Source organism: Rhamphochromis longiceps, linkage group LG18, assembly GCF_057381845.1.
Source record: "Rhamphochromis longiceps isolate RC_006_pf linkage group LG18, R_longiceps_female_GT1.1, whole genome shotgun sequence".
Lineage (NCBI taxonomy): Eukaryota > Metazoa > Chordata > Actinopteri > Cichliformes > Cichlidae > Rhamphochromis > Rhamphochromis longiceps.
The window spans coordinates 28651256-28678912 of NC_140574.1; the positions used below are offsets into that span (position 1 = coordinate 28651256).

The following is a 27657-nucleotide window of genomic DNA, read 5'->3' on the forward strand; positions in this document are numbered from 1 at the left end:
CTAAAACAAACATTTATTTTTAGGTCCATTCTGCTGCTGATACATACTTTAAGTTTCTGAATATTAAACTTGTTGCTGCCTTTCATAGTGTGTAATTTGAAGGCCCTGAGTACTTTCTCCCACACTGAAAACACTGGGATGATCAAATTATTTGAACATTACCTAATAAGACTGATTCAGGACAGGTAAATGGTCTGTATTTGCATAGCGCTTTACTTGGTTCTAAGGACCCCAAAGCGCTTTACACTATACACAATCATCCACACACACACACACACACACACACACACAAGTGATGGCAAGCTACATTGCAGCCACAGCCGCCCTGGGGCGCACTGACAGAGGCGAGGCTGCCGGACACTGGCGCCAACGGGTGAAGTGTCTTGCCCAAGGACACAACGACCGAGACTGTCGGTCGTTGTAAGCCCAGTAAGCCACCCCCGCTCCGCCACTGGCTGTTACTATTTAAACGATTTTAGGACAGAAATATTAGCCTCTGTGATGAAGTAATGAGTTACTACTTAATAAAGTTTCCAGTAAAGTCATTAATCGCAGCCACAGATTGACAGTAAATATCCCGATTAGCTTCAATGCATCTATAAAAATATGTGCAAGTTTCAGTGCTTCGTTTACATTGTATGATACTTATACTGATCTAGAGTCAGTGTAAAATACAATCCTAGCTGTCTGAACAAAGTCTGCCTCATTTAATCCTGCATGACAAACCTCAGGATGCAGGTTTATTGAGCCTCCTTCCTGCTGGCACAGCTGAGAGTCAGCTGGAAACTTACAGTAACGTGGACATCATGCAAAGACTGCCAGACTCTGTAATACTGTAAATGATCAGTGACTCAGGTTAACACTAAACTTTAAACAGTACCTGTGTGTGTGTGTGTGTGTGTGTGTGTGTGTGTGTGTGTGTGTGTGTGTGTGTGTGTGTGTGTGTGTTTTGTTTTTTCCTGCTCATTTTCTGTTATTTTTAGGTTTTTCTTTGACCCTTAGTCTGTTGTAATTATGCAATTTTTATTTTTATAGTATGGCTGGTTTCATTATGTCTATATCCTCAGGCCTTTTTACCTGTAGTCTGTGTTCTGTTCATAATTCTAGTTTGATTGTATTCTGTTCCTTGGTTAAGTTTATTTTACGTTCCCGTGTTTCATCCATATCTTATTTAGTCGCCATTTCCTGTTTTATTTTTTTAGTCTGTCTCCTGTGCGTTTTTGCTTCCCCTGTTTAGTTATCTGATTATTTTCACCTGTTTCTTATTTTCCCCCAGATGTGACTCATTCTCTTTTAATGCTCCGTCTGTCTGTATATAAAGTCTCGGTTTGTCCTAGCTTTCTGTTGTGTTGTACTTTTTGTCTGCCCGTGTGTTTCCTTCCATTTTGGCTCAATGGACTTTGTGTTTCTGCAGGCTAAATGAAGCTTTCTGAAGCATTTAAGCTTGTACTGAAAAACGGTTCATTACTGAAAGCTTTTCAACACAGTCTTCTTTGGTGGCATCAAAACAATATGAAGAGCAACCTAAATCTAAAACTTGAAACAAACTTCTTCAATTGCCCACTCAAGAGAGCTGTGTTCATAGCTTCTGTTTAATGGCAGCTCTGACTGATATCGGGCTGCTGTTTGTTCTATTCATCCATCCATCCATCCATCCATCTTCATCCGCTTTGTCCGGGGCCGGGTCGCGGGGGCAGCAGCCTAAGCAAAGAGGCCCAGACCTCCCTCTCCCCAGCCACCTCCTCCAGCTTATCCGGGGGAATACCAAGGCGTTCCCAGGCCAGCCGAGAGATATAATCTCTCCAGCGTGTCCTGGGTCTGCCCCGGGGCCTCCTCCCGGTGGGACATGCCTGGAACACCTCACCTAGGAGGCGCCCAGGGGGCATCCTTGTCAGATGCCCGAACCACCTCAGCTGGCTCCTTTCGATGTGGAGCAGCAGCTGCTCTACTCTGAGCCCCTCCCGGATGGCCGAACTTCTCACCCTATCTCTAAGGGAGAGGCCAGCCACCCTTCGGAGGAAGCTCATTTCTGCCGCTTGTATCCGCGATCTCGTTCTTTCGGTCACTACCCACAGCTCGTGGCCATAGGTGAGGGTAGGGACGTAGATCGACCGGTAAATTGAGAGCTTCGCTTTTACACTCAGCTCTCTCTTCACCACGACGGACCGGTGCAACGTCCACATTACTGCAGCTGCAGCCCCAATCCGTCTGTCGATCTCCCTTCTCCCATCACTCGCGAACAAGACCCCGAGATACTTGAACTCCTCCACTTGGGGCAGGAACTCATCCCCGACCCGGAGTGGGCACTCCACCCTTTTCCGGCTGAGAACCATGGCCTCAATTCAATTTTATTTATATAGCACCAAATCACAACATCAGTCGCCTCAAGGCGCTTTATATTGTAAGGTTGACCCTACAATGATACATTCAGAGAAAAACCCAACAATCTATGACCCCCTATGAGCAAGCACTTTGGCCACAGTTTGAAGCGGAAAAACTCCCTTTTAACAGGAAGAAACTTCCAGCAGAACCAGGCTCAGGGAGGGGCGGCCATCTGCTGCAACCAGTTGGGGTGAGGGAAGGAAGACAGGATAAAAGACATGATGTGGAAGAGAGCTGAAGATTAATAACAAGTATGATTCAATGCAGAGAGGTCTATTAACACACAGTGAGTGAGAAATGTGACTGAGGAAGAAATACTCAATGCATCATGGGAATCCTATATGCCTTAGCAAAAAGGAAAGATTTTTTTTCCTTACACAATTCCACTTGTTTTATGACATAAAATAACTAACCTCCATCCTCAGATATCAGTGTGTGGGAATGGGGCAATGGGAGTGGAACACCTGAGCCTGAGACAGCAGGTTGGCAGATATGTGGTTTATTTTACACATATACAAAGGGTCTGCCTTCACCAAATAAATTATCATGGTAAATACAATGCGCTCCATAAATTTATTTCTTAAAATGCAGCTTTTATGTCTTTTAATCATGATTTACAATGTACAGTTGCACATGGGCGTGCACACACACGCACGCACGGATAAATTCAGTGTGAAATTCACTGTGAGATCTTTACAAAATATGTTATGTTTGTGTAATAATACTGTGCGTTTTTGCAGCAGGGTGGGGGATTTGTGGGGAATACTCTCTGCTGCGACAGGGATGCTGCAGCACAGCTTCTTCTCAGTGCTACACCAAAGGCTGTAAACCTGTTATTCCTGCTGTCCAGAAGTAGAGGGTGCTATTGTATAGTGTGTAGTCGTTATTGGAGGATCTGAGAGTCACTTCCGAGTCTGTTCTCAGAAGGCGGGATAGTTTCGAGCTCAATGTTATTTGAAAGAAGGAACGAGGTTTCGTTTTCAAGGACAGCAGAAGTTCCAACTGACCGTAAGAGAATTACGTTTTATGTAATATAATGTGCAGCTATTATTACGATAGTAAGCTGTAGTAAACCACTTCCTTCTCATAGACAGTAGTGTTTAGGATCACCTCTGACTCTTTCCTTTGCGCAGATTCAGCATGTCGGCCCGAAATGCAATAAGGAGCAATAAAACAGCCATTCATGAGATTTTGTCCGGAGACTACGGGCTAATTCTCAACAAAGTTGATGAGAATAAGCTGATCACTCAGCGGGAGTACAACAATCTTAAAAGCATCAACAACGCAAATGCGGAGACACACGTCAATGAGCTCGTGGATAAGATCATGAATAAAGGAGAAAAAACATGCAAAGACTTCCTGAACCTCCTGCAAACCGATGGCGCCATTAAAGAAACTTTCCCTCAGCTGGCGAGTTTACAGCTGAGTTGTACCCCCCTTTTATCCGAGCCTGTCCAAGTGTCTTCATGTCAGCACGGTAACACACACGTAACACTGTATAAAAATACACTGAAAAAAATATGTTGTTGGATTTACTTAATTCAATAGTGGACATTTGTTGCACACAGATGTTTTGCTTTGGCAGCAACTTAAACAATTGAGTTAAATTAACACAATTTATTCATGTGCAATTTGTGTTGATAAAATGTGACTTAACCTCCTAGGACCTGGCGTACACATATGTGGACATCACATTTTGGGTTGTTTAGACCAAAATACTCAATTTTGCTCTACAAGGGCCTGATATCCATTTACGAGGACATTATACTGCTACTGTTCTATTGACATTTTAAATGAATATCCTGATATGTGGCTCTCATTTTTCTTAGAAACAAAAATCTGGTAAAAAAATAAAAATCTGGTAATTGTTTGTTTTTACATTCATCAGGTCTGAATATGCCCAAATATCAAAGAGAAATTAAAAATGCAAGCCGTGGAAAAGTTTGGGTCTTAGGAGGTTAAACATGTTTTGATGAAGTAATTTGAGCTCTTGGAATATTTTAATCCTTCACAATTTTCTCACTTTATCCCAACACCATTCAATAACTTTTACCCAATACTACTTGGTCACTTAAATACTACATGTTATCTTTGCTATTTTGCTATTATATTCTAGTATCAAATACACAATTTTCAAATGGAGGCCTTTATAACAGATTGTATTGTTCTCTTCCAAGATGGTTGCTGGCATCCACCAGTAACCTTTCAAAACAAAATGTCTAATTTCACTGCATTGAAAGTAGATAAAGAATTAAACTGACATTACTCGTCTACTGAATCTATATAAATCAACAGTTAAATAATGTCAGTTCTTCCGTGTTCTCTGGAATCAATCACAGCAAAGAAATTAGACTGTTTCTTTTGAAAAATGTTACAGGTAACCATCTTGGGAAAGAACAATACAAAACATTCTATTTAAGGCCTCTGATGTCAAGATTCAGTTAAACAACAATTATAACTAAACAATTTGAGGTAATGTTAGTTTCCATTAACATTAAATTAGGTTACTGAATTGGCAAACACCTTCCTATTAACATTACCCATTTTACCCCAATAACTAAAGAAATTAGCACTTGCAGGTCAAAACCTTTATTCAAGAGATGCAAAAATAACATTGATACAGTGACTGTCAAAAATTACAGCACTGATCATACTGTGACATCTTGGTTCAAAACAGCACACTTAGAAATATTCAACGTTCTTTACTTCAACTGAATGAAACTGAAAATACCATTTCACACGACCCATATGGGATATTTAGACTGTATAACTGTTCACGCTACATCTCTTCACTAGTAAAAGAAAGAAAAAATACAAACAGAAATTGAAAAATGCTGCCAAACAGACAAACAGAGAACTTGTACAGAGCAAAAGGAAAAACAAACAACAACAACAAAAAAATGGCCCTGTCCTCATGGCAGTTGCAGAGTATATAAAAATGAACTCTGCGATCTGTTCCTGGAATTGAGCTTCAAAAATGCAGCAGAACAAGTGTGAGATTTAAATGTCCTCTCACCTAGAGCTGATCACCTCACATGCATAACAGTGAGCTTTCCTAGCAGGAGCAGTTTTGTCTTACTTGTGAGCTTTTCTTGAGAGCTGAGTTGCATCCAACTCCATTACCACCCTTTGAATCACCTCAAAAGTGTAGCAGAGTTGTGATGGGTAACTCATATTGAAGGAATAAAAAAGGTCCAAACAGCATGGCTACTGCAAAGGTCACGTTATCCAGATCTTGAAGAACTACTATACCCTCGATGATGATGCCAACATCAGTAAAGTCATTGCCTGGCGCATCCTCTGGAGACAGATGTTCATTGTGGTTTTCTCAATCTGTGCAGTGGCCTCAGTCAAGTCCTGGTTAAACACAAAACATTTCTTTAAGATTCCTTTTTAAACTCATCTCTTTTGAATCTACCAGTTCTAATGTTAGAGTAATTTAAACCAATGCAAGCAACATAGTAAATAGTTATAGCCAAAGAGTGGCCTGCCATGCTGCCATTCATGGTCTAACAGAGTTTCTAAGAGAGGGTGAAAAACATAATAATTTCAAATGCTTTACATTAGTTTTTGTTAGAAAGACACCGGCCCATCAGAAATCCAGTTTATGTCACTCAGAAGATGTTAGAATTTAGACTTTCAGCCCCACAATTTGGTTAGCTGTTGATCAGTTGGTCATTTTTTTTTTTCAAACAAAAGCTAATGTAAATACTGGTGGGATTTTCCTTTGTTCACTAGAATGACAAATTTAAAGTTTTTTCACACTGATGTGACCCCTAATATAGGGGTGGGGGTGAGGCCTCAAGGGCCGGCGGCCGAGTTCACTACCAGGCCTCATGTGAACTTCAAATTATTAAAGAGGACTACTGGTCCTAACCAGTCCAATGAGGATCAAGTGGATAACTGAATGCATTTTTAAATGTTGCAAAGCCACAATCTACTCATAAAACACTCACCGTGAACTCCTGCACCAAGATGTTGCAATTGTCTTTCACACAGATGCGGAGCACTTTGATGAGGGACTCCCTTCGAGCATTAATGTCATCCTTAACCCTAGAACACTATCGCTATAAATACTAACACAATCACTAATGCCAGGTGATTTTTACCCGATATAATATAACCAATAAAAAGTAATCAAATATATCAAAATATGACAACACATGACAAATTAGAGTAATAATGACTCTGGAAAGCTGGTCTTTGGTCCACCCATTCCTGGGACATTTGAGACTTCCCTGGTGAAGGCACAGGCTCCTCGACACGCAAACAGCTGCAGGAGAGAGAAATCATGTAAATGTATTTGCTCGGGTGTAAATCACCCAGCGATAGTGTTCTAGGGTTAAGTATTATAACAAAGAAAACAGAGATTTGTGAACTTTTCAGTAGCACAGAAGAAAATGATCCCAGACAAAAACTCTTGACTTTTTAAACCAGTCAACATGCAACACCAGCATCTACAAAGCAATGTCAAAAGTTCCTGTTTGACATCAACTTTATGGATATATAGTTTCCAGAACATATATTTTTAAAAAAAGATACATTTTTCTCAGTGGGCCAGTAAATGCATGACGGAAATTATGGCATCCTTTTAGTGGAATCAGTACTCACAGGTAATAGTTGACTGTTTTAATGGATGCAGCATACAAATCTTTTACTGACCTAATGCAATACATGTACACTTTGTAGTTAAAGAATTTTAAAGTTCTTACTGTCATCATGGCAGCTACATCCTTTAGCTTTGTGCCCTGTTTCCTCGATCACTTTGCAAACACTTTCAGCAGACTGTCAGAGAGAAACTTAGCTCCATCAGAAACCTTGACTGTAAAGGCAAGGTTGGGATGCGCTGGAATCCTGCATTTTATCTGAAATGACATAAAATTATTTTGAAATAACAGCAGGCACTGTGCTTGGTTAATCAGTAATGTTTTGTTGAATAAAAACTGTGTTTCCAGATCTTATGGGATTAAAAAAATCCAAAGATGTTTGTTTTTGATTTGCAACCCAACCACCCACAAGTTACAACCTCATTTTAGTTCAAGTGTGCATTAATGTGAGTCCAGTATTCACCTTTCTGACAATACATACAGGTATAAGTTAAACCTATGGCAGATTTTGGATTTCTCAGTCTGTTTGATTATGCATGCACCTAATAATTATAAAAAAAACCCTTATTATAATTAAGTTACAGAAACCTTAAGCAAAAGTAGAATATACTTTCTAACCATAACACCTTGAACCCACAATCCATCAGCTGACTCCTGGTGAAATGCAGAATAGAGGTCATCTTTCAATGTGCAGCAAAACCCCCCCAAAAAAAACCAAACAAAAACAAAAGGACAGAAGGTGAGGGCAGGAGGGGTAGGGATGTAAGCTAGCATAATGCCGCTGATGATATTAGCTAAAGCTTTTCAATGTCCAAAATCTCACTAATACCACGGTGCAGTAAATACACAATGTAACTGAAGAGTCAGTTGGCAAATCTATTCACACAGAAAACCAAATTATGTTATGAGTGCCTCGTAATTAGGTTTAATGTAATATTACGGCTCTTGTGCCAATGACAAATTCAGATGAAAAAGCGCCAATTCTTTGACAACAGATAAAACAGCAAATAAGCTAACGGCTCTCTTTTAGCATGTTACATGGCGACACTCTAGACGTTTAACTACATTTGGCTGAAATATGGTAAATATGAATTCAAAAAATCAAGTCATACCAAAGAACGTAGAGTTGGCTGCTCGACTTGACTGAGATGGATACCTTTTTTAAACCACGATCCAAAGCCCGCGAGATGAAATCACGCGTGGTTTCACGAGATTTAACGTTGCTATCTTATTGACTTACTTCACCTGAACATGATATAAACAATTTAATACACCCTTTCTGCATATCATGTAGTTTTTACACTATATAGTTACATTTAACTTTAAAACATGAGGCAATTGTGTTAAATACATGCAAGATGCTTACATAAATCCAAGAGATGGCCAGTCCGTTTTTTTTTCAGTGTACTGTGTCTACTGTTGTGTTTGGTTGTTTAACTCAGTTTTATTGTCCTTCCCTCAGATGTTCTGCCACAAGATGGGAATAAATACGGTGGCCCTGAGAGGCCGAACGGACTGCAACTTCAGAAAACACCAGCAAAAAGAAAAATGCTGCAAATAGAAGAATCCAGCAAAAAGAAAAATGCTGCACTGCAACTTCAAGAAAAATGCTGCACTGCAACTTCAGAAAACACCAGCAAAAAGAAAAATGCTCTAAAAATAAAAACACAGCAAAAAGAAAAACGCTGCACTGCAACTTCAGAAAACACCAGCAAAAAGAAAAACGCTGCAAAAGGAAAAACACCTGCAAAAGGAAAAACACCTGCAAAAACAAAAACACCTGCAAAAAGAAATACACCTGCAAAAACAAAAACACCTGCAAAAACAAAAACACCTGCAAAAGGAAAAACACCTGCAAAAACAAAAACACAGCAAAAACAAAAACTCTGCAAAAAGAAAAAAGCTGAAAAAGCACACAAAACACAATAGAAATGTTTCTGGGGAGACAATCGAATTTCCCAGAGGAACCCACCCGAGGGATTAATAGTTCTATCTTATCTTAATCCGGTCTTTAAGGTATGACGTGACGAATCCTACTTCCGGGCCTAAAGTAGTCTGTGTTTAATATGGCTTTTGTGTTGTTAACATGTTTAATGTTTTGTATTTTGGCTCAATGCTTACATATATGTGTAAAAAGAAAATGTACAAGTTGTGATAACTGTTTTTGATAGAATGAAGACTAGACTGATATATTAAATATTCCTTTATTGGGTGAGAAAATCAGACCATGTCATAACTGCTTTAGATATCAGAGTCTTAAACAGGCTGACTTCTGCTAAATGGGTCAAACTGGGCAGAAAGCCTACAAACACATAACATCCTTATAGAATATGATGTAACACTATAGATCAACTTATCTCAGAATATATAAAGCATATAAACAATTACAGCAATATGATACAACAAACACAGCAGTGCTACTAATCCAAAATACTCAAAGCTTCATAGAACTAAAACAAACATTTATTTTTAGGTCCATTCTGCTGCTGATACATACTTTAAGTTTCTGAATATTAAACTTGTTGCTGCCTTTCATAGTGTGTAATTTGAAGGCCCTGAGTACTTTCTCCCACACTGAAAACACTGGGATGATAAAATTATTTGAACATTACCTAATAAGACTGATTCAGGACAGACAATTAAATGGTAAATGGTCTGTATTTGCATAGCGCTTTACTTGGTTCTAAGGACCCCAAAGCGCTTTACACTATACACAATCATCCACACTGGTGATGGCAAGCTACATTGTAGCCACAGCCGCCCTGGGGCGCACTGACAGAGGCGAGGCTGCCGGACACTGGCACCAACGGGTGAAGTGTCTTGCCCAAGGACACAACGACCGAGACTGTCGGAGCTGGGGCTCGAACCGACAACCTTCCGATTACAAGACGAACGCCCAACTCTTGAGCCACAATCGCCCCATTAGTTAGTTCTAAACTTTTCTAGCAGTCCTTCACAAACAGGGAACACTCTGTCTATTCTCTCCATCTGTCAGCTGCTGCTGGCTCTTCCTCCTCCTCTTCCTCACACACTGCTGAGTTTGTCCTGGTGGATCATCAGGGGTGCAAAGCCTCAGAGATAATGTGCAGCAGTGGGTCCCTCAGTCTGTCTTCACTCTGGACACTTGCAGTTGTCACACATGGAAATCAAATGTGTGATAAGCTGCAGGATTCAAACCAATGGCGTGTCCAGCGGGGTGGTCTGGGGGGGCACAGGCCACCCCCCCCCCCCCCCCCCCCCAAACCAGACTGGCCACCCCAGGTGCCATCCCGAAGCTAAAACAATAAAATTTAATGAAATATCAAATGTACGATTATGGTTTCACAGTGAAGCTCAGATATCCGAGGGTAAGTGAATGCAGCACCGGCTTCTGCACTATGCGCATCATGTTAGCAAAGGTAGGAGAGCCAAGCACGAAAGACGGCACCGCAGATTAACAAGTTAACATAGCTGGACTAGCCATCGGACATTTGCACGGTGGGCTGATGACTTATTTATGAGAGGTGGTGGATTGGCCAGATGCTGGCCGATGTGTAAAAATAACTCAGTTGTTTGGTGGTGGCTATGGCGGAGCTTCCACAGAGGCAACAGGTGGATGAGGGAAGGTGAGGCAGGAGGAGAGACCCGAGGCGGCTGCTGGTGTTCCAGATCTACTGGCGTTTAGATCAACTGGCGTTAGTCGAACAGATGTGTGGCAGTCTTGCGTTTCAGGAGCTGCTACCGACAAACCAGCAAAAACACGCCAAATGTGTCATCTGTGACACTTGTGAGGTTGTCTCAAACACACTCCGTCAGTCTTGATGCTGTTGAACAACAAAATGTTTAAAAATGTGGCGAGTTTACCTGGTGATATCCTCATGCGCAACGCAATCATGAAAACAGCAAACAATTAACACCACGCCGATGTTGTTCACGGGACAGCAAGAGTAAACGATCAGGAGACTCTTGTCGTCGTTATCGTTCCCCTCGCACGGTTTATTTCTCCGAATTCAGCGTTTTTGCTTCACAACTACAGCGTGCAGTTTACTTTGTGCACTAACATGGAGTCGAGTCAACCAGCGCCACCTCTGGCCAAGTGCCACAGCCTACAGCCAGATCAACTTGTGACACACATCTACACCACGTTTGAATTCGTGTCATGCACATTTGTACCTTTCAATTGTGTCTGTTTGTGCGTCATGCAAATAAACCTTTGAAATGAATGAAATGACACTAATATTTCACTAGTGTTGTAACATCACATGTGTCATCCAGGGAAGGACGGATGTTGTTTTGCTGTGCTATATTTTAATATGAAGTGTATTTACTTAGTTTTTATATTGCATGTATCGGTCATTGTTAGATTTGTATTGTTGATTGTCATTTATGCTTAGAAACATTTACCCACATATGCTTAGAAGTGTATAATCATTTGTAGATTGAAAGAATGTCTCATCCTAGGAGGTCTGTAACAGCTCTGTGTAGCATGAAGGGGGAGTGCGTTCACTCCCTCTACAGAGTGTTCCGGCGTAGATCACACCTCCTAGGAGAGGTCGTATCTTTTCTTATTGATTTATGGTATAGCAAGCACACGTATATCTGTTTAAGTATAAGAGCCTTTTGTTCAGATGGACCGCTAGACTCCTGGCACCAGCTTTGGGGAGTCTTCACAGGGTCACATCTGGACACCACACACACACACACACACACAGTATTCTTTGTTCACATGTATACCTATGTAAGATGTCATATGTTAATGACCCTATGCATATTCATGTAACCACAATAAAAGGAGTGCTATGGGGAGCCTGGCTGAGAGTCTGACGGAGGTCAAGTGGTGGAACGACACTCGGCTCCAGCCAGCTTTCCCTCATGCATGAGTAAAACCAGCCTGCTTGTGTCTTGCTTTGCAGTGTAACTATATTGTCTTCAACGTTCCAGCGGATAGGTACAAGCTACAAACCTATCAGTCATGTTTTGTGCAGTGGTTATGTTGTTGCATGTTTTCGTTATACCGTCAAATTGTCCTGGAGAGACTCCGCCTTTTCCCCCGTTTTTATTGATTGGACACACCTGAGAGGGAGGCAAGATAATTTACAGAGTGACATATAAGACGGCTGGAGTTGACTTTGAGGAGAGGACCAGCGCACAGAGGGCCAGCGCGCAGAGGGCCAGCGGGGAGTGACAACACCAGCGGGGAGAGTGGAGACAGCACCAGCGGAAGGCACGAGACGGCTGTGCCGATTTGCAGTTTTAAAGAAGCGGCGGGCGGAGTTGAGAGCTCTGCCCACCCGGGGTAAGTCTCTGACTTATCCCTTTTTATGAAATAAAACTGTCTAGAAGAATAGTGACTGCCGCTCCTCCCTTTCTCCAGCATATCGGGACGCGAATGCGGAAAGGAAGGAGAGGACTCCGCTGGGTTTCCCTTTTTATACTACTTCGCCGGATTTCTTAGCTCCCTGGGACTTTTAGGTCGTGGCGCAGGCCACTGGACTTTTAATGTTGTGTTTTATTGATTTTCATTGTGTTACCCCTTGGCCAAGGTTGTTTTAATTCATTTTACATTTTTAACTATTTAAATATAATAAATTATATTTTAGTTATACAGTTTTTAATCGTGTGCTTTCCCTTGGCGGCTCCACTGCTCAATCCGGTTGGAGGAAGATTTTCTTCCTTCGCACAAAACCCACTGTGGAAGTAAAACCAGCCTTCCGCCTCCGTTACATGTCGTTAGTGTAGTCTGCCTGTGTCTTTTCTCTGCGAACAAACATTTTAGAGTTGGTTGTTATATACAGTCTTTATAAGTGTGGTTAATCTAATAAACATTTGTAAGGAGATGGCAGTTACTGTGAATTCACAGCAGTTACACAGTGATTAGTAATAAACAGCCAGTGAGAGTGAGTGGATTTAAGAAAGTCAGTGACTCAGGTGTGTCGCTTGGTTTGTCATCTGTTTGTGAGACTGGAGGAGACGTAGAAATCCTTTGTTTTAAATCTTAGTTAGGAAGGTTCCTGTTTGAAAACAAGGACTCTTTGTGAGAAATGCAAGAAGTACATCTGCAGAAAGCACACAGTTACATTCTGTCCATCATGTGGACAAAATAGAAAATGTTGAACATTGAAAAACTGAGAACGTTGGGCAAGTTCAAAAGAAATGTGTTTGTAAGAACGAAAAACCAAATTGTTCCTAAAATAGTTATGGAAAGTCTAACTGTTGTATGTCTGTGTTCTACATGTTTATCTAATGGAAAATAAAGTTGCTATTGTTTTATTGCAGTTTTTGGATAATTCTGAGTGGATTTACACAGTACGGATCTAAATGAACCGCAACAAAATCAATGTCAATTGTTTGTTCTTCAACTTAATACAAGGGTTAATTTCCAAAACTTGCTTATGATCTTCAATTTGTAGCAGATCCACTATCACACAGCAGCTGGAGCAGTCTCCAATGGAGGTCAGTCCACTGCTGCCACCTGTGGCCAAGTACCATAGCCTACTACTAGATTAACTTGTGACACATCTGCACCTGCTGCTATGATCACATTGAGTAGAGGCTGAGTGGCTGCACTAACCCCTGGTACATCCAGATCTACCCACAAACATGTTGACAGATACAATCCCGGCAATGTGGATTGTCAACACTAAAAACAATCAGTAAGCAAAGACAACAGGGATCAATTTCTTCTGTTTATTTAGCACCCACAACATTTGTAGTCGCGTTTTGTAGAAGCTTCTCGGATGAGAGGTGAAACGTCTTCAAGCAACTTAAAGAAGTCCAGACGCTTTTCTTTGCAAGCTCCTTTGACTACGGTGACCTGGATGACTGAGAACCTTCACAGCCATATTGCCGTACATGTTGGGAGGAACACCCTTCAACTGGTGCGGGAGTATGAAAGGGAATCGAGGAAACTAGCGGATTATAGGAACCATCTCCGTTTCAACCTAAGATGTAGACAAAGCAGAGTTGTTCCTAAGAGCCTGCGCCTTGGATCCACTGTCAGGGGATACAGAGCAGACTTGATTCTACAGAGCACAAAATCACCTTTTAAGTGAAAGGATAAGACAGGTCCATTTCACCATAGATGCCCTCCAGATCAAGATCAGCCAGACCCTGCAGGAACTGGAAATCCTTCTACCCTCTCCAATCTTAGAAGGGGTTTACAAGTTTGTGGACAAGGCTCAGCGGGCCCAACACTCTAAAGGAGTGTCAGAGTGGGTAAGAACACCTCTTCCACCCTTGTGGTCAACACCGGTGCCCCTCAGGGGTGTGTTCTGAGCCCTCTGCTATACACTCTCTTCACCCATGACTGTATTTCCTCCTGCGCGTCCAATCTCATTGTTAAGTTTGCAGATGACACTACAGTGCTCGGACTTATATCCAACAATGATGAGACAAACTATAGGACAGAGGTGCAACAACTAGAGTCATGGTGCCACGACAATAACTTGGTCTTAAACACCAAAAAGACCAAGGAGATCATTGTAGATTTCCGGAAGAGGGGTCATAACAACCATCTGCCTCTCTTCATTGGCAGTGAGGCGGTGGAGAGGGTGAGCAGTTTTAAATTCTTGGGGGTAACTGTGACCGAGGACCTGTCCTGGGGCAACCATATCACCTCAGTTGTACGGAAGGCCCAACAGCGCCTCTACTACCTGAGGAGACTGCGGAGCGCACACATTCCCAGATCTCTGATGTTGAACTTCTACAACTGTGCCATCAGCAGCGTTCTGACGTATGGATTTCTAGTGTGGTTCCCCAGCTGCACCAAGGCCGATCAGCAAGCACTCCAGCGGGTGGTGAAAGAAGCTGGCAGAATTATTGGAACAAGTCTGCCAGAGATCAGTAATATCTTCCCCACTCGCTGTCTGAGGAGGGTGCACAGTATCCTGTGGGACCAACATCACCCTGCGCGCCACCTTTTCCATCTGCTGCCCTCAGGGAGAAGGTACAGGTCTATACAGGCCAGAACATCCAGACTGGCCAACAGCCTGTATCCACAGGCTGTGAGGCTCCTGAACTCTCTGCCCCCCTCTCACGGACAATAACCATATCCAACTTCTTAATCGCAATGAACTGGTCTGCATTGGTGCATCATATCTTTATTCTCTTCCCCCTCCTGCCCCCCCCCCTCTTTCTTAAATAGATAACTATCATATCTGATATCATATCTCACAGTACAATAATATTGAATGGGTTGCATTGTTGTATTTTGTCATGTTTCTCAGGTCTTTGTCTGAATTTCTACGAACATTATTGCTAAGGATTGTCTTATTGCATTGGAGTCACACTGGGTTAAATATGTACACTTGGGTTTTAAGGGGTATTTATTATTTTCTTCTTTTTTGGGGGTTGTATGGAAGCCCCAAACGCAATTTCATTGTTCTTGACAATGACAATAAATAAATAAATACTAAATACTAATACTAAAAGACAACGCAGGAAATTTCACACCTTGCTTTCAAAAACACACACTCCTCATCCTGAACCTACACAACCCAGAGAAGAAAACACACCTTAAGTCAGTCAGGAGAAATGGGTTAAGAACTTTTCAGACAGGATTCTCACTGAACCTGAAAAGAGAGTATTAGCCAAAGGACTCAATTTTGCCATTTCTCCACAACAGTTGCCCATAGTGGACCTCATCACAGCCACAGAATCTGCCATACGGATTAATAAATTATCACAGACAGAAGCAGAGCAAATCAGGATGAAAGTCTCAGCCACGCTCTCCAGTGCCAAAGTCCCTCCATCCAACCTCACAATACAGGAAAAGAAGGCCGTCGCTTCCCTGAGCAAAGACCACAACATCACTGTTTTACCAGCTGATAAGGGAAGATGCACCATGGTCCTAAACACTACAGATTACCATACAAAGATCACTACTCTCCTCAGTGACAACAATACCTACGAAGCCCTAAAGCGAGACCCCACAAGCAGCTACAAAAAGAAAGTTATAGCTTGCCTTCAAGACTTTGAAAAGGACAAAATTATTGACCGCCTTACATATCACCGTCTTTACCCAGGTGATGCCATACCCTGCATCTATGGACTTCCTAAAATCCACAAGGAAGCTGTCCCACTCAGACCCATAGTCAGTAGCATAAACTCAGCCACTTATAACATTGCTAAACACCTTGCTACCATCCTTGCTCCTCTCGTGGGGAACACCCCACACCACATCAAGAACTCCACCGACTTCACCGACAAGGTCCAGAAACTTACCCTGGATCCAGATGAAACCATGGTGTCCTTTGATGTAGTCTCTCTCTTCACTTGCATACCCACCACGGAGGCCGTGGAGACTGTCAGAAAACGACTACAAGAAGACAGCTCCTTGGAGGACAGGACCAACTTCACACCCGATCAGATCTGCACACTGTTAGACCTCTGCCTCACCACTACATATTTCAAGTACAACGAAGGCTTTTACAGACAAAAACATGGCTGTGCCATGGGCTCCCCCGTGTCACCTATTGTAGCCAACCTTTACATGGAGGAAGTGGAAAGGAAGGCTCTTGGCTCTTTCAAAGGAAGAGTACCCAGCCACTGGTACAGATATGTGGACGACACCTGGGTGTCTTTACTGCCCACCTCTGCTGTTGTCCATGTCCAGGTTAATGCATGCACTGTTGATACTTCCGCTGAAGTGTAATGACAAGTGAAACTCACATTTGCTGTTTGTACATTCTTCTAGAGCCAAATCACACGTACAAATATACATTGCAACACGTGCTCACTCCTAACCAGTGTTGCCAACTTAGCGACTTTGTCGCTATATTTAGCGAGTTTTCAGACCCCCTTAGCGACTTTTTTCCCCCTAAAAAGCGACTAGAAAATCTGGAGACTTATTCTGGTGTTATTGGAGACTTATTTATGACGACTTTTTGACATGAAAACACGTATCACTCTTGCTCTCAACAAGCAGCGGTGCTGCCGTGGGCACCTCACTCGTGCCAAAGTGCTCATGGGCGGAGGATAGTCCTCCCCCAGCTGCTATCAGGGCAGGAGATGTTCACACCTATGCATCCAAACTGCAAATGAATCGCGCATGAGCGAAGCCGCTGCTGTTTTGTGGATCACAAGGTTTAATTCATCAAATATGCGACGCAGGGTCAGGCTCCATCTGCTTCACTTATCAACGACTATGGAAAGTCAGCGAGTGTCAATAATGTTAATGTGGTTACGTTAGTAATAGAACGAGTGCTAATATAACAGCTTTAAGATGCATTTCTAGATATTATTATGTGTTTTACTGTCTTTATGGTGCTAGCTTAACATTACGGTGTAAAGGTTAGCTTATATTACAATAAGGCTGTTACCAGAGGCGGAGGCAGACATTTGATACACCCGGGGCTTAGCCCTAAAGGGTAGTATGCATGAATCAGAATCAGAACTAGATGATAGTAGCACGAAAAATCTTCATAGACCTGCACTACACTTATTTTTTTAATTCTACCAAAGTCCACTATTTAGTACACTGAAAGTTTATATAATTATTTAGCCTTGTTGTGCAAACAATCCTGCATAACTTAATAAATATAGAATTTGAAAAATAACAAACCTAAAACGAAACACTAGGTACAAGATACATGAGTACCTATGATACGGTGATACTTTTGTTAAACAACCATTTGACTAACATGTCTGTGTCACCTGCTCTTGTTCCATCTCTGTTCTGTCCTCATTCTCTCTCTCTCCCTCTCTGTTCCTCTCTCTCCCTCTCTGTTCCTCTCTCTCCCTCTTTGTGCTGACAATCAAGTCAAACATCAACATCATCAAATATACAGTTGAAACCAGATATTTACACACTCTTCAGATCAAAAACACAAACACTTTTTTAATTGTAACATCAAATCAGACTAAATGTTTATTTTTTTAGGTTGATAAATATAAAAAACATATTTGTTAACTTTAAGCCACCCCCGCTCCGCCACTGGCTGTTACTATTTAAACGATTAAACGATTTTAGGACAGAAATATTAGCCTCTGTGATGAAGTAATGAGTTACTACTTAATAAAGTTTCCAGTAAAGTCATTAATCGCAGCCACAGATTGACAGTAAATATCCCGATTAGCTTCAATGCATCTATAAAAATATGTGCAAGTTTCAGTGCTTCGTTTACATTGTATGATACTTATACTGATCTAGGGTCAGTGTAAAATACAATCCTAGCTGTCTGAACAAAGTCTGCCTCATTTAATCCTGCATGACAAACCTCAGGATGCAGGTTTATTGAGCCTCCTTCCTGCTGGCACAGCTGAGAGTCAGCTGGAAACTTACAGTAACGTGGACATCATGCAAAGACTGCCAGACTCTGTAATACTGTAAATGATCAGTGACTCAGGTTAACACTAAACTTTAAACAGTGTGTGTGTGTGTGTGTGTGTGTGTGTGTGTGTGTGTGTGTGTGTGTGTGTGTTCAGGCTGCATCTGAGCACGTAAATAGCAGGGGGAGGCGGGGCTTGTTCTTTCTTAACCAATTCGGTTTCGAATTTATTCTTTGGGGTTTCTTATATGTATAATATTTATATTTTATTATCGATTTAAATGAGGTCAACTCAAGTGATTGACAGCTTGGTGATGAATCACACTTAACAATAACAACGTTGCACTGCATTACTGAGGCCTAAAACTCACTGCGCTACATACCAAACTGCACCACTGTGGAATACTGTCGAAGAATAATGCTGTCCAGGAATATAGTTAAGATGGCTAACTGATAAACACACATGTAAGCTGTACTACATTCAACTATGTTTATGTGCTGTGTTCATTAAAAGTCACTTGTTCTTTGCTGACGACTTCATTATCAGCCACCATTGCAATAATAAATAAATAAAAACACGGGCCCATTTTAACCCCTGGCTATGGCACACGATTTTGCCTTTCATGTCTTTGATATCTCCTGGTGATGAATACACGAGCAGGACTGCCTTTCACGTGTTTCTGTTTAGGCTCAAGTTTTTATGTTTGGAGGCTCCCAGTGACGAAATACAACAAATAATGGCAGTTTCTCAATTCTCTCGCCAGTCCGGACTTTGTCGATTCACATGGGAGTCCTGACTTCCCGAGGACGGCAGTGTACGTGATGACATCTCCGTTCCTGAGTTTTTACTGCGTTTCCTTCTTAATGTAACTGTGATTAATATTTGCATTGGAAATTACACATGAAATGAAAAAAATGCACATAATGTAGTAGATTTTTTTTAAGAAAAAAATAATTAAAAAGTACCTTAAGCACTTTGGCAAAATTTGCTTTTACGTATCATCTGTTTCATAATGTCTAATAAGCTTCATACGGTTAAGCAAAGCCACTACATGTCAGAAACACAAGCTTAATCTCTCTATTAATAAACACATGTATGCCTGAATAAAGACAAACAGGTGAGATGTTAGAATGCTTTTATTTTCATTTTAATAGACACTCAAAACTTACAACACACAGCTGCTGGGGTTTGGAAGAGAACTGAACAATATTTAAAATACAATCTTCAGGATGTCCACTTAATATTTTTGCTCCCGGTGAAAATGTTTCCTCTTGAATTAAAATATATTTTAATGTTAAATTCAATTCACAGTAAGCCGTTTAAATAAGAACAGAAGATTTTACATCGGGGGGGATATGACGGGTGAAATTCAAAGTATACTGACAGCTCTCAGAGTAAGGCTTCAATATTAAATTAAACGGTCCAGTTATGAAGCCAAACTGATTTAGTCAGGAACCAATAAAACACCGAAATAAACCAAACATTAACATTTAGAAATGACTTATAGATCATGTGCCTCTATTCTAAGCGCACGTAAATAATTTTTGCAAGTACAAATGTTGCATTTTGAGGAGAAAAATTCTCAAGAGAGTACAAACAAAAAGAAAACCCTTTTCACTAGCACTCAAAAACTAATGTGTACACTTATGTCTGCATTTTTATTTCAAATGTGAACAAAATGATAGCAGAAGAGCTGTCACGTGTCTGGCCATAAGAGAGTGGCAATTTGTTTGTTTGATTGTTCGATTAAAGGCTTCAGTTGAAAAAAAGAATTGCGTTCACGTTTGCAGCTTGGTCTTGTTGTACAATATTTTAAATTTAAAACAAACACTACTTTTAGAAAATATTTGCAGGTGTTTTCTTGTTTTCTTTAGTTTGGTGAAACTAAACCTTTATGGAGTTAGTTCAGTTACAACGGCATTTGTTTTATTTTTATTTTGTTACTATATACTATATATACTGATTTTGTTTTTGGTGTGTGTGTGTGTGTGTGTGTGTGTGTGTGTGTGTGTGTGTGTGTGTGTGTGTGTGTGTGTGTGTGTGTGTGTGTTTTGTTTTTTCCTGCTCATTTTCTGTTATTTTTAGGTTTTTCTTTGACCCTTAGTCTGTTGTAATTATGCAATTTTTATTTTTATAGTATGGCTGGTTTCATTATGTCTATATCCTCAGGCCTTTTTACCTGTAGTCTGTGTTCTGTTCATAATTCTAGTTTGATCGTATTCTGTTCCTTGGTTAAGTTTATTTTACGTTCCGTGTTTCATCCATATCTATAGTCGCCATTTCCTGTTTTATTTTTCTAGTCTGTCTCCTGTGCGTTTTTGCTTCCCCTGTTTAGTTATCTGATTATTTTCACCTGTTTCTTATTTTCCCCCAGATGTGACTCATTCTCTTTTAATGCTCCATCTGTCTGTATATAAACTCTCGGTTTGTCCTAGCTTTCTGTTGTGTTGTACTTTTTGTCTGCCCGTGTGTTTCCTTCCATTTTGGCTCAATGGACTTTGTGTTTCTGCAGGCTAAATGAAGCTTTCTGAAGCATTTAAGCTTGTACTGAAAAACGGTTCATTACTGAAAGCTTTTCAACACAGTCTTCTTTGGTGGCATCAAAACAATATGAAGAGCAACCTAAATCTAAAACTTGAAACAAACTTCTTCAATTGCCCACTCAAGAGAGCTGTGTTCATAGCTTCTGTTTAATGGCAGCTCTGACTGATATCGGGCTGCTGTTTGTTCTATTCAATTCAATTTTATTTATATAGCACCAAATCACAACATCAGTCGCCTCAAGGCGCTTTATATTGTAAGGTTGACCCTACAATGATACATTCAGAGAAAAACCCAACAATCATATGACTAGGGGTGGGTTTTGATAATCAATTTATCGATTAAAATCGATTCTGGCTTGGATAACGTGATATCGATTCATTAAAATCCTGAATCGATTTTTTAATATAAATTAATTTTGCCCGAAATGCCAGAATCTCAGGTTAATCCACACAAAAGCTAAAACAGTAAATGAGAGCAGGTACACGGATTCTGCACAAAGATGTAAACACAAAGCGGATCAGAATCAGTGAGATGTCGCCTTTCTCACCCGACAGCACGGACACGGTCGGGGCTGAAAGCCGACACCTCGCTGATTCTGATGTTTCGGCGGGTCGCGCTTTATGTTTAAGCCCCTTTTGCGTTGATTCTAAAGCTGTTAGTTTTATCTCTCTCCAAACAATATTGACCGAACCAGCAGCAAATGAAGATCCAAACTACGCTTCACATAAACCTCGTCATGCATTCCCTCTGACTTTTGCTGTTTTGCTTCCACCACGATAAAAATCACACTTCATGCACAGCTCTTTCTCTCTCTCGCGCTCTCTGTATAGAACAGTTTCCCAGCTAAAAATCTTTTTTCTGCATTATTCGCTTGCTTGTTATGCACAAGTCTACTGTTGTTTTTCCCTTTTACTTAGAAAACCTAATTTCTGTGGTTCAATAGGCTACTGAACAAATTTAAACTTTTTAAAATTATACAAAATGCAAAACACTTAGCTGTGTCTCTAATAAAACCTCTGTAACTTCAGAGGTAATGTTCATATGTTGATTAATGGTTTTCTTTCGTTTTTGATGTACTGCAGAATATTTTTATAAAATCCCGGACAGGAAAATCACCTTCATGTTTTTCTGTGTTTTATCTTCAGCTACTTTGACACAAAGGTATCTGCTGTGATGCTCACACCTTTGAAAAAGTCTTGCGAGTGTTGAATCGAATCGAATCGTGGATCGAATCGATTCGGGACCTTGTGAATCGGAATCAAATCATTCTAGAAATCAGTGACGATACCCAGCCCTACATGACCCCCTATGAGCAAGCACTTTGGCCACAGTTTGAAGCGAAAAACTCCCTTTTAACAGGAAGAAACTTCCAGCAGAACCAGGCTCAGGGAGGGGCGGCAGGCACGTGCAGAGGGGGGGGCTAGAGGGGCTTGAGCACCCGCCCCTTTCCTGATGGGTGCCCAAAGTGCCCTTTTGTTGAGGCAATTTTTTTTTTTTTATGTGTGTGTGCGTGCGGAGTCCTGTCTGTGCCCCTCAACAATAATATTTAACTATTAATCACAGTTTTGCTAAATAAAAGGATCTGGCTTGCATCAGTCAGATGATCACATTTAACCAATGATCGCCCTTGACGGCAGAACGCGCTGGTTACGAGCCGGGAACGAGCTCACAAAGAGCACGCGCATTTTTAGCGGTCCGGAGCTGTAGGAGAAACACAAGTTAACTCAGAGACACAGACTGATGCGACACAACCAGTAAGTAGGTGTACAGCGTAAACTGTAGTGTATAGCACCCAGGAGTATTAGCTTATTACGTACACGTTGGTAAGCTGTCTTGTGGCAACTGACGAACTGAAACAAACGAGCGTGCTGTGTGTGCAACAGCGCGACAAACATTACCTGTCCTTTTATTAACTGCACAAGTAGTGCTGGTCATAGCTGCTGGCTACCTGTGTAAGGCTGTCATGGGTCTGTAGCTCTGTCACCGTTTTAGGGAACATATTTAGTTTTAAAGTAAGTTTCTGGGCTTTTCCTGCCTTTCTGGAGGGATTATATTTCACTAAAAAACGGTCTAATATGTATGTCCACATAATAATTATTATAATATATTAAAAAACACAAGCTGTATTTTAAAGAACATACATTAAGAAGCAGATTATATTAGATTTATATTTTAAATAAGACAAAAGTTGGATTTTACAGCAGTAAAATGATTGTATCTCTACAGTTTAAAAATGTAATAAGCTTTGCCCTGCACAGAGTGGATAGTGAAACAAATGGAATCATCATAAATACATTATTTCATATTTATTACTTCCCCCTCCTCATTGCTTTATTATTGTAGCTCTAGTAATAAATAATAATGTAAGGATTCTGGATCAGCACCATGATGCCCATAGTACAGTATTCTGAAGAAGGTCTAAAATGTCCCTGTGTGTGCGTGCATGTGTGTGTTTTATTTAGATGGAGTTTAAAAAAAAAATATTACTCATGATATAACATTGTCCAGACATGCCTGGTAAGGACATGAGGAGGACATAGGAGCTGTGTGAGGCTACTAAAGGCAGTGCTATAACATTTTTCTGTCATCATTTTATTATAGATTAAGTGCAAGAGTTGTTAGGTGTGGATAATTAAATTATAGTTTATTGCAATAGCAAGTTGTGCCTTGTTCTCACATAGCAAGTGGAGAGTGATATATGAAATGATGGGATGGAAGAAGAGAAGCAAAGAGTGATTCACAGGCAGAGCCTAAATTATTTCTCACAGTTTTTTGTTGCCTTATGGTTCCAAGCGCTGTCACCAATCTTTGCATTTTGTTATTATCTCATGACACTTGTTTAATCAGCTACCATCTCTCCTATGGACTTTTTAATGTCTACAGTCTCAGATCAACACAGCCCTGCCCTTCCCATATTAGATTCTTGATGAATGTGTGTTGTTGTTATTCAGCCTGGTTCAATGTGCCCCTTTTTAACTTTGAGCACCCGCCCCTTTAAACCTCTCTGCACGGCCCTGAGGGGCGGCCATCTGCTGCAACCAGTTGGGGTGAGGGAAGGAAGACAGGATAAAAGACATGCTGTGGAAGAGAGCTGAAGATTAATAATTCAATGCAGCGAGGTCTATTAACACACAGTGAGTGAGAAATGTGACTGAGGAAGAAATACTCAATGCATCATGGGAATCCTATATGCCTTAGCAAAAAGGAAAGATTTTTTTTTCCTTACACAATTCCACTTGTTTTGTGACATAAAATAACTAACCTCCATCCTCAGATATCAGTGTGTGGGAATGGGGCAATGGGAGTGGAACACCTGAGCCTGAGGCAGCAGGTTGGCAGATATGTGGTTTGTTTTCCACATATACAAAGGGTCTGCCTTCACCAAATAAATTATCATGGTAAATACAATGCGCTCCATAAATTTATTTCTTAAAATGCAGCTTTTATGTCTTTTAATCATGATTTACAATGTACAGTTGCACATGGGCGTGCACACACACACACACACACGCACGGATAAATTCAGTGTGAAATCCACTGTGAGATCTTTACAAAATATGTTATGTTTGTGTAATACTGTGCGTTTTTGCAGCAGGGTGGGGGATTTGTGGGGAATACTCTCTGCTGCGACAGGGATGCTGCAGCACAGCTTCTTCTCAGTGCTACACCAAAGGCTGTAAACCTGTTATTCCTGCTGTCCAGAAGTAGAGGGTGCTATTGTATAGCGTGTAGTCGTTATTGGAGGATCTGAGTCACTTCCGAGTCTGTTCTCAGAAGGCGGGATAGTTTCGAGCTCAATGTTATTTGAAAGAAGGAACGAGGTTTCGTTTTCAAGGACAGCAGAAGTTCCAACTGACCGTAAGAGAATTACGTTTTATGTAATATAATGTGCAGCTATTATTACGATAGTAAGCTGTACTAAACCACTTCCTTCTCATAGACAGTAGTGTTTAGGATCACCTCTGACTCTTTCCTTTGCGCAGATTCAGCATGTCGGCCCAAAATGCAATAAGGAGCAATAAAACAGCCATTCATGAGAGTCTGTCCGGAGACCACAGGCTAATTCTCAACAAAGTTTATGAGAATAAGCTGATCACTCAGCGGGAGTACAACAATCTTAAAAGCATCAACAGTGCAAATGTGGAGACACACATCAATGAGCTCGTGGATAAGATCATGAATAAAGGAGAAGAAACATGCAAAGACTTCCTGAACCTCCTGCAAACCGATGGCGCCATTAAAGAAACTTTCCCTCAGCTGGCGAGTTTACAGCTGAGTTGTACCCCCCTTTTATCCGAGCCTGTCCAAGTGTCTTCATGTCAGCACGGTAACACACACGTAACACAGTATAGAAACACTGTGTCTCCTGTTGTGTTTGGTTGTTTACCTCAGTTTTATTGTTCTTCCCTCACATGTTCTGCTACAAGATGGGAATATGTCACAGGTAAGATGCTGATGCAGAAACAGCCTCCTACACTTGTGACATTGCTTGAGACAGATATGTAGATGAAATTCTGTGGTTACGCATCCTGTAGTAACACATGTAAAATCTTGGTGTCCACTCTTTAGGATGTTTATCAAATCATTAGCCGGCCCGTCGGCCTCTGCGTGATCATAAACAATAAGAACTTCAAGGATGGTTCACAGAGAAGAGGGACAGATAAAGACGCCCGTAAGTTTCAGGGGCAGATTTTTTATTCTTTCTTGTTAGTATCTGGTGCTTAAATATTTTTCTCTAATTACATTTTTTGCAGAAAGCTTGGCAGAGGTGTTCAGGTGTCTGGGCTTCAGAGTGCTGATGTGTGAAGACCTGAACAAGGATCAGATGGATCAGGCACTGACGTTTGTTGCTTCCCTGGCAGACATGTCTCAGCTGCAGAAGTTCAACTTAAAAGAGTGGGATGGCAGCAGCTTTGTTGATCCTCAGCAGGTCCTTGAGCACGGTGATGCTTTCATCTGCTCTATTCTGAGTCACGGAAAAAAGGGTGTAGTTTTGGGAACTGACAGGAACCCCCTCCCCATTAAAGAAATTACCCGAAAGTTCAGGGGGTGTGACCAGTCAGTCCTCACCGGTAAGCCCAAAGTGTTCCTGATCCAGGCCTGCCAAGGAAGTAACATACAGCGTGGAGTGCAGATGAACGATATGGAGATTGATGATGATACTTCACCATTGACCATCCCTGAGGAAGCTGATGTTCTGGTTGCCATGGCCACTGTTGAAGATCATGCTGCACATCGACATATAGTCGATGGAAGCTGGTTCGTTCAGTCTCTTTGTGAGCAGCTGAAGGAGCGCTGTCCCAGGTAATTGTTTTAAAATCACCAAACACATGTGCACACTGACCCTGACAGTGATATCAACATGTTTTTGTATCTCTATAAATGCTCTTAGGGGCGAAGACATCGTCTCCATCCTCCACTACGTGAACGATGATGTAGCACATAGAGAGACCTCCTCGTTGGCCAAGCAGATGCCTGAAGTGAGATTCACCCTGAGAAAGAAACTTGTGCTGCCACCTCAGCGCACCTGAAGTCATCATGGAAATACAGCACATCTTACTGTGCAACTAGGGATGCATGATTACTTATCAGAGTTACTTATTATGTTTCTTAAAATGTTTCCTTTATATTTTCCATCTTTCTGTCATCATTTTAAATCTTTTATTTTTCTAAATCTGAATCTCGCATTGAGGTGCTGCATTTCATACTGTAGCAGTTTTATATCAAAGAATAAATCTCAGACTGGGAACACACCTGGTGTTATTTGTGTTGGGAGGTTTTTACATGTGCTGCAGTAGAGCTTCACGGGTGCTTTTCCTAAACTGAGCCTTTACATTCTTAAACCTAGTAACATTACTTAATCAATCAAAAAGGTTACTTTTATTTCAAACAACAAATCTCACAACGGTCTCCTGATAGTAACAATAAAAATGTTACATTTCACTTGTTATGTCTTTTAATTCTCTCAGAATACATCAGTTTGCTTCAGAACAGTTTGACTTGATTTCTCCCTCCACAAATCCTGAAAGTTACCATGGCTACCATATGTGGTTGAAAGAAAAATGTTCCAGCAAAACCTTTTTTCAAAAATGTTGTTTATTTTCTTCTGTCCCTCATTTTGTTTTGTTTTTTTCCATGTGGATCTCTGAACTGTTAGATGAAGGGAAATACTTGATTTAAAAAAGGTGAAGTTCAGAGAAGGACATCCCAGTGTTTGAGTAGTCTGTGCTGGAGCAAAGAGACCACAGCTGAAGCCTATTATGGTTAATAGGTATTGCGTAAGTGCTGTAGGAAACATCTGCACTGGCCTTCTATCGTCTGATCACACATTGAAGTCATCTTGTCAGTGCTGGAAAGTAACAGTCTTAAACAATCTGTCTATATGCATTGAAATTGCTATAAATAGTACTGAATATATCCAGATTCAAGTCATGTCATAGATATTAACGTATGATATGCAGCTTATAAATGTTTGGGCTGCCTGCAGAGATGAGCATCTCCCTTTGGTTTGTGTGCTTTGACACTTTCAAGAACCTGGCTGTCTGATCACTGATGTAATCAGTGATCCTCCAGTCATGGTGGTTATAGACAGAGTTGCCCTGTTTTCATGTTTATTGTTAGTCTTTCAACCCAGTGTTAATAGGGTTGAAATTGAATCCATAAAGAAAGAACGGGTAGAGCCAAAAAACACCTTTGGTTACACGCTTGTCCATAAGTGACAGTGGCTTCCTTCTCAGGCTCCTCAGAAGCTGGTGTGCCCTCTGACTCTCACCTCCCTGCACTCCTCCGCCTCATCCTATATGCAAGTCTGACTGAGTGAAATCCAGAATTTAAAAGAACTCTACATCACTTAGCCCTCTGCTTCCTGAAGTGTGGA

At 41.1% G+C, this 27657-nt stretch overlaps 1 protein-coding gene across 3 annotated transcripts in view; it reads left to right on the forward strand.

Moving 5' to 3' along the window:
• Nucleotides 1-26682, forward strand: part of LOC146648583 (caspase-8-like) — a 114998-nt gene extending 88316 nt beyond the window's left edge. The window contains exons 1-4 of one of the 3 annotated variants that reach the window (XM_085390470.1): nucleotides 25091-25224; nucleotides 25350-25452; nucleotides 25535-26084; nucleotides 26173-26682. In XM_085390470.1, coding sequence (XP_085246596.1) covers nucleotides 25216-25224; nucleotides 25350-25452; nucleotides 25535-26084; nucleotides 26173-26311 — 801 coding nt within the window. In that variant the 5' untranslated portion in view covers nucleotides 25091-25215 and the 3' untranslated portion in view covers nucleotides 26312-26682. Of the gene's footprint in view, nucleotides 1-22366; nucleotides 22535-25090; nucleotides 25225-25349; nucleotides 25453-25534; nucleotides 26085-26172 lie in introns of those variants that run through there. The other 2 variants (XM_085390471.1, XM_085390472.1) reach the window with 2 other exon arrangements.
• The last annotated feature ends 975 nt before the right edge of the window (nucleotides 26683-27657 follow it).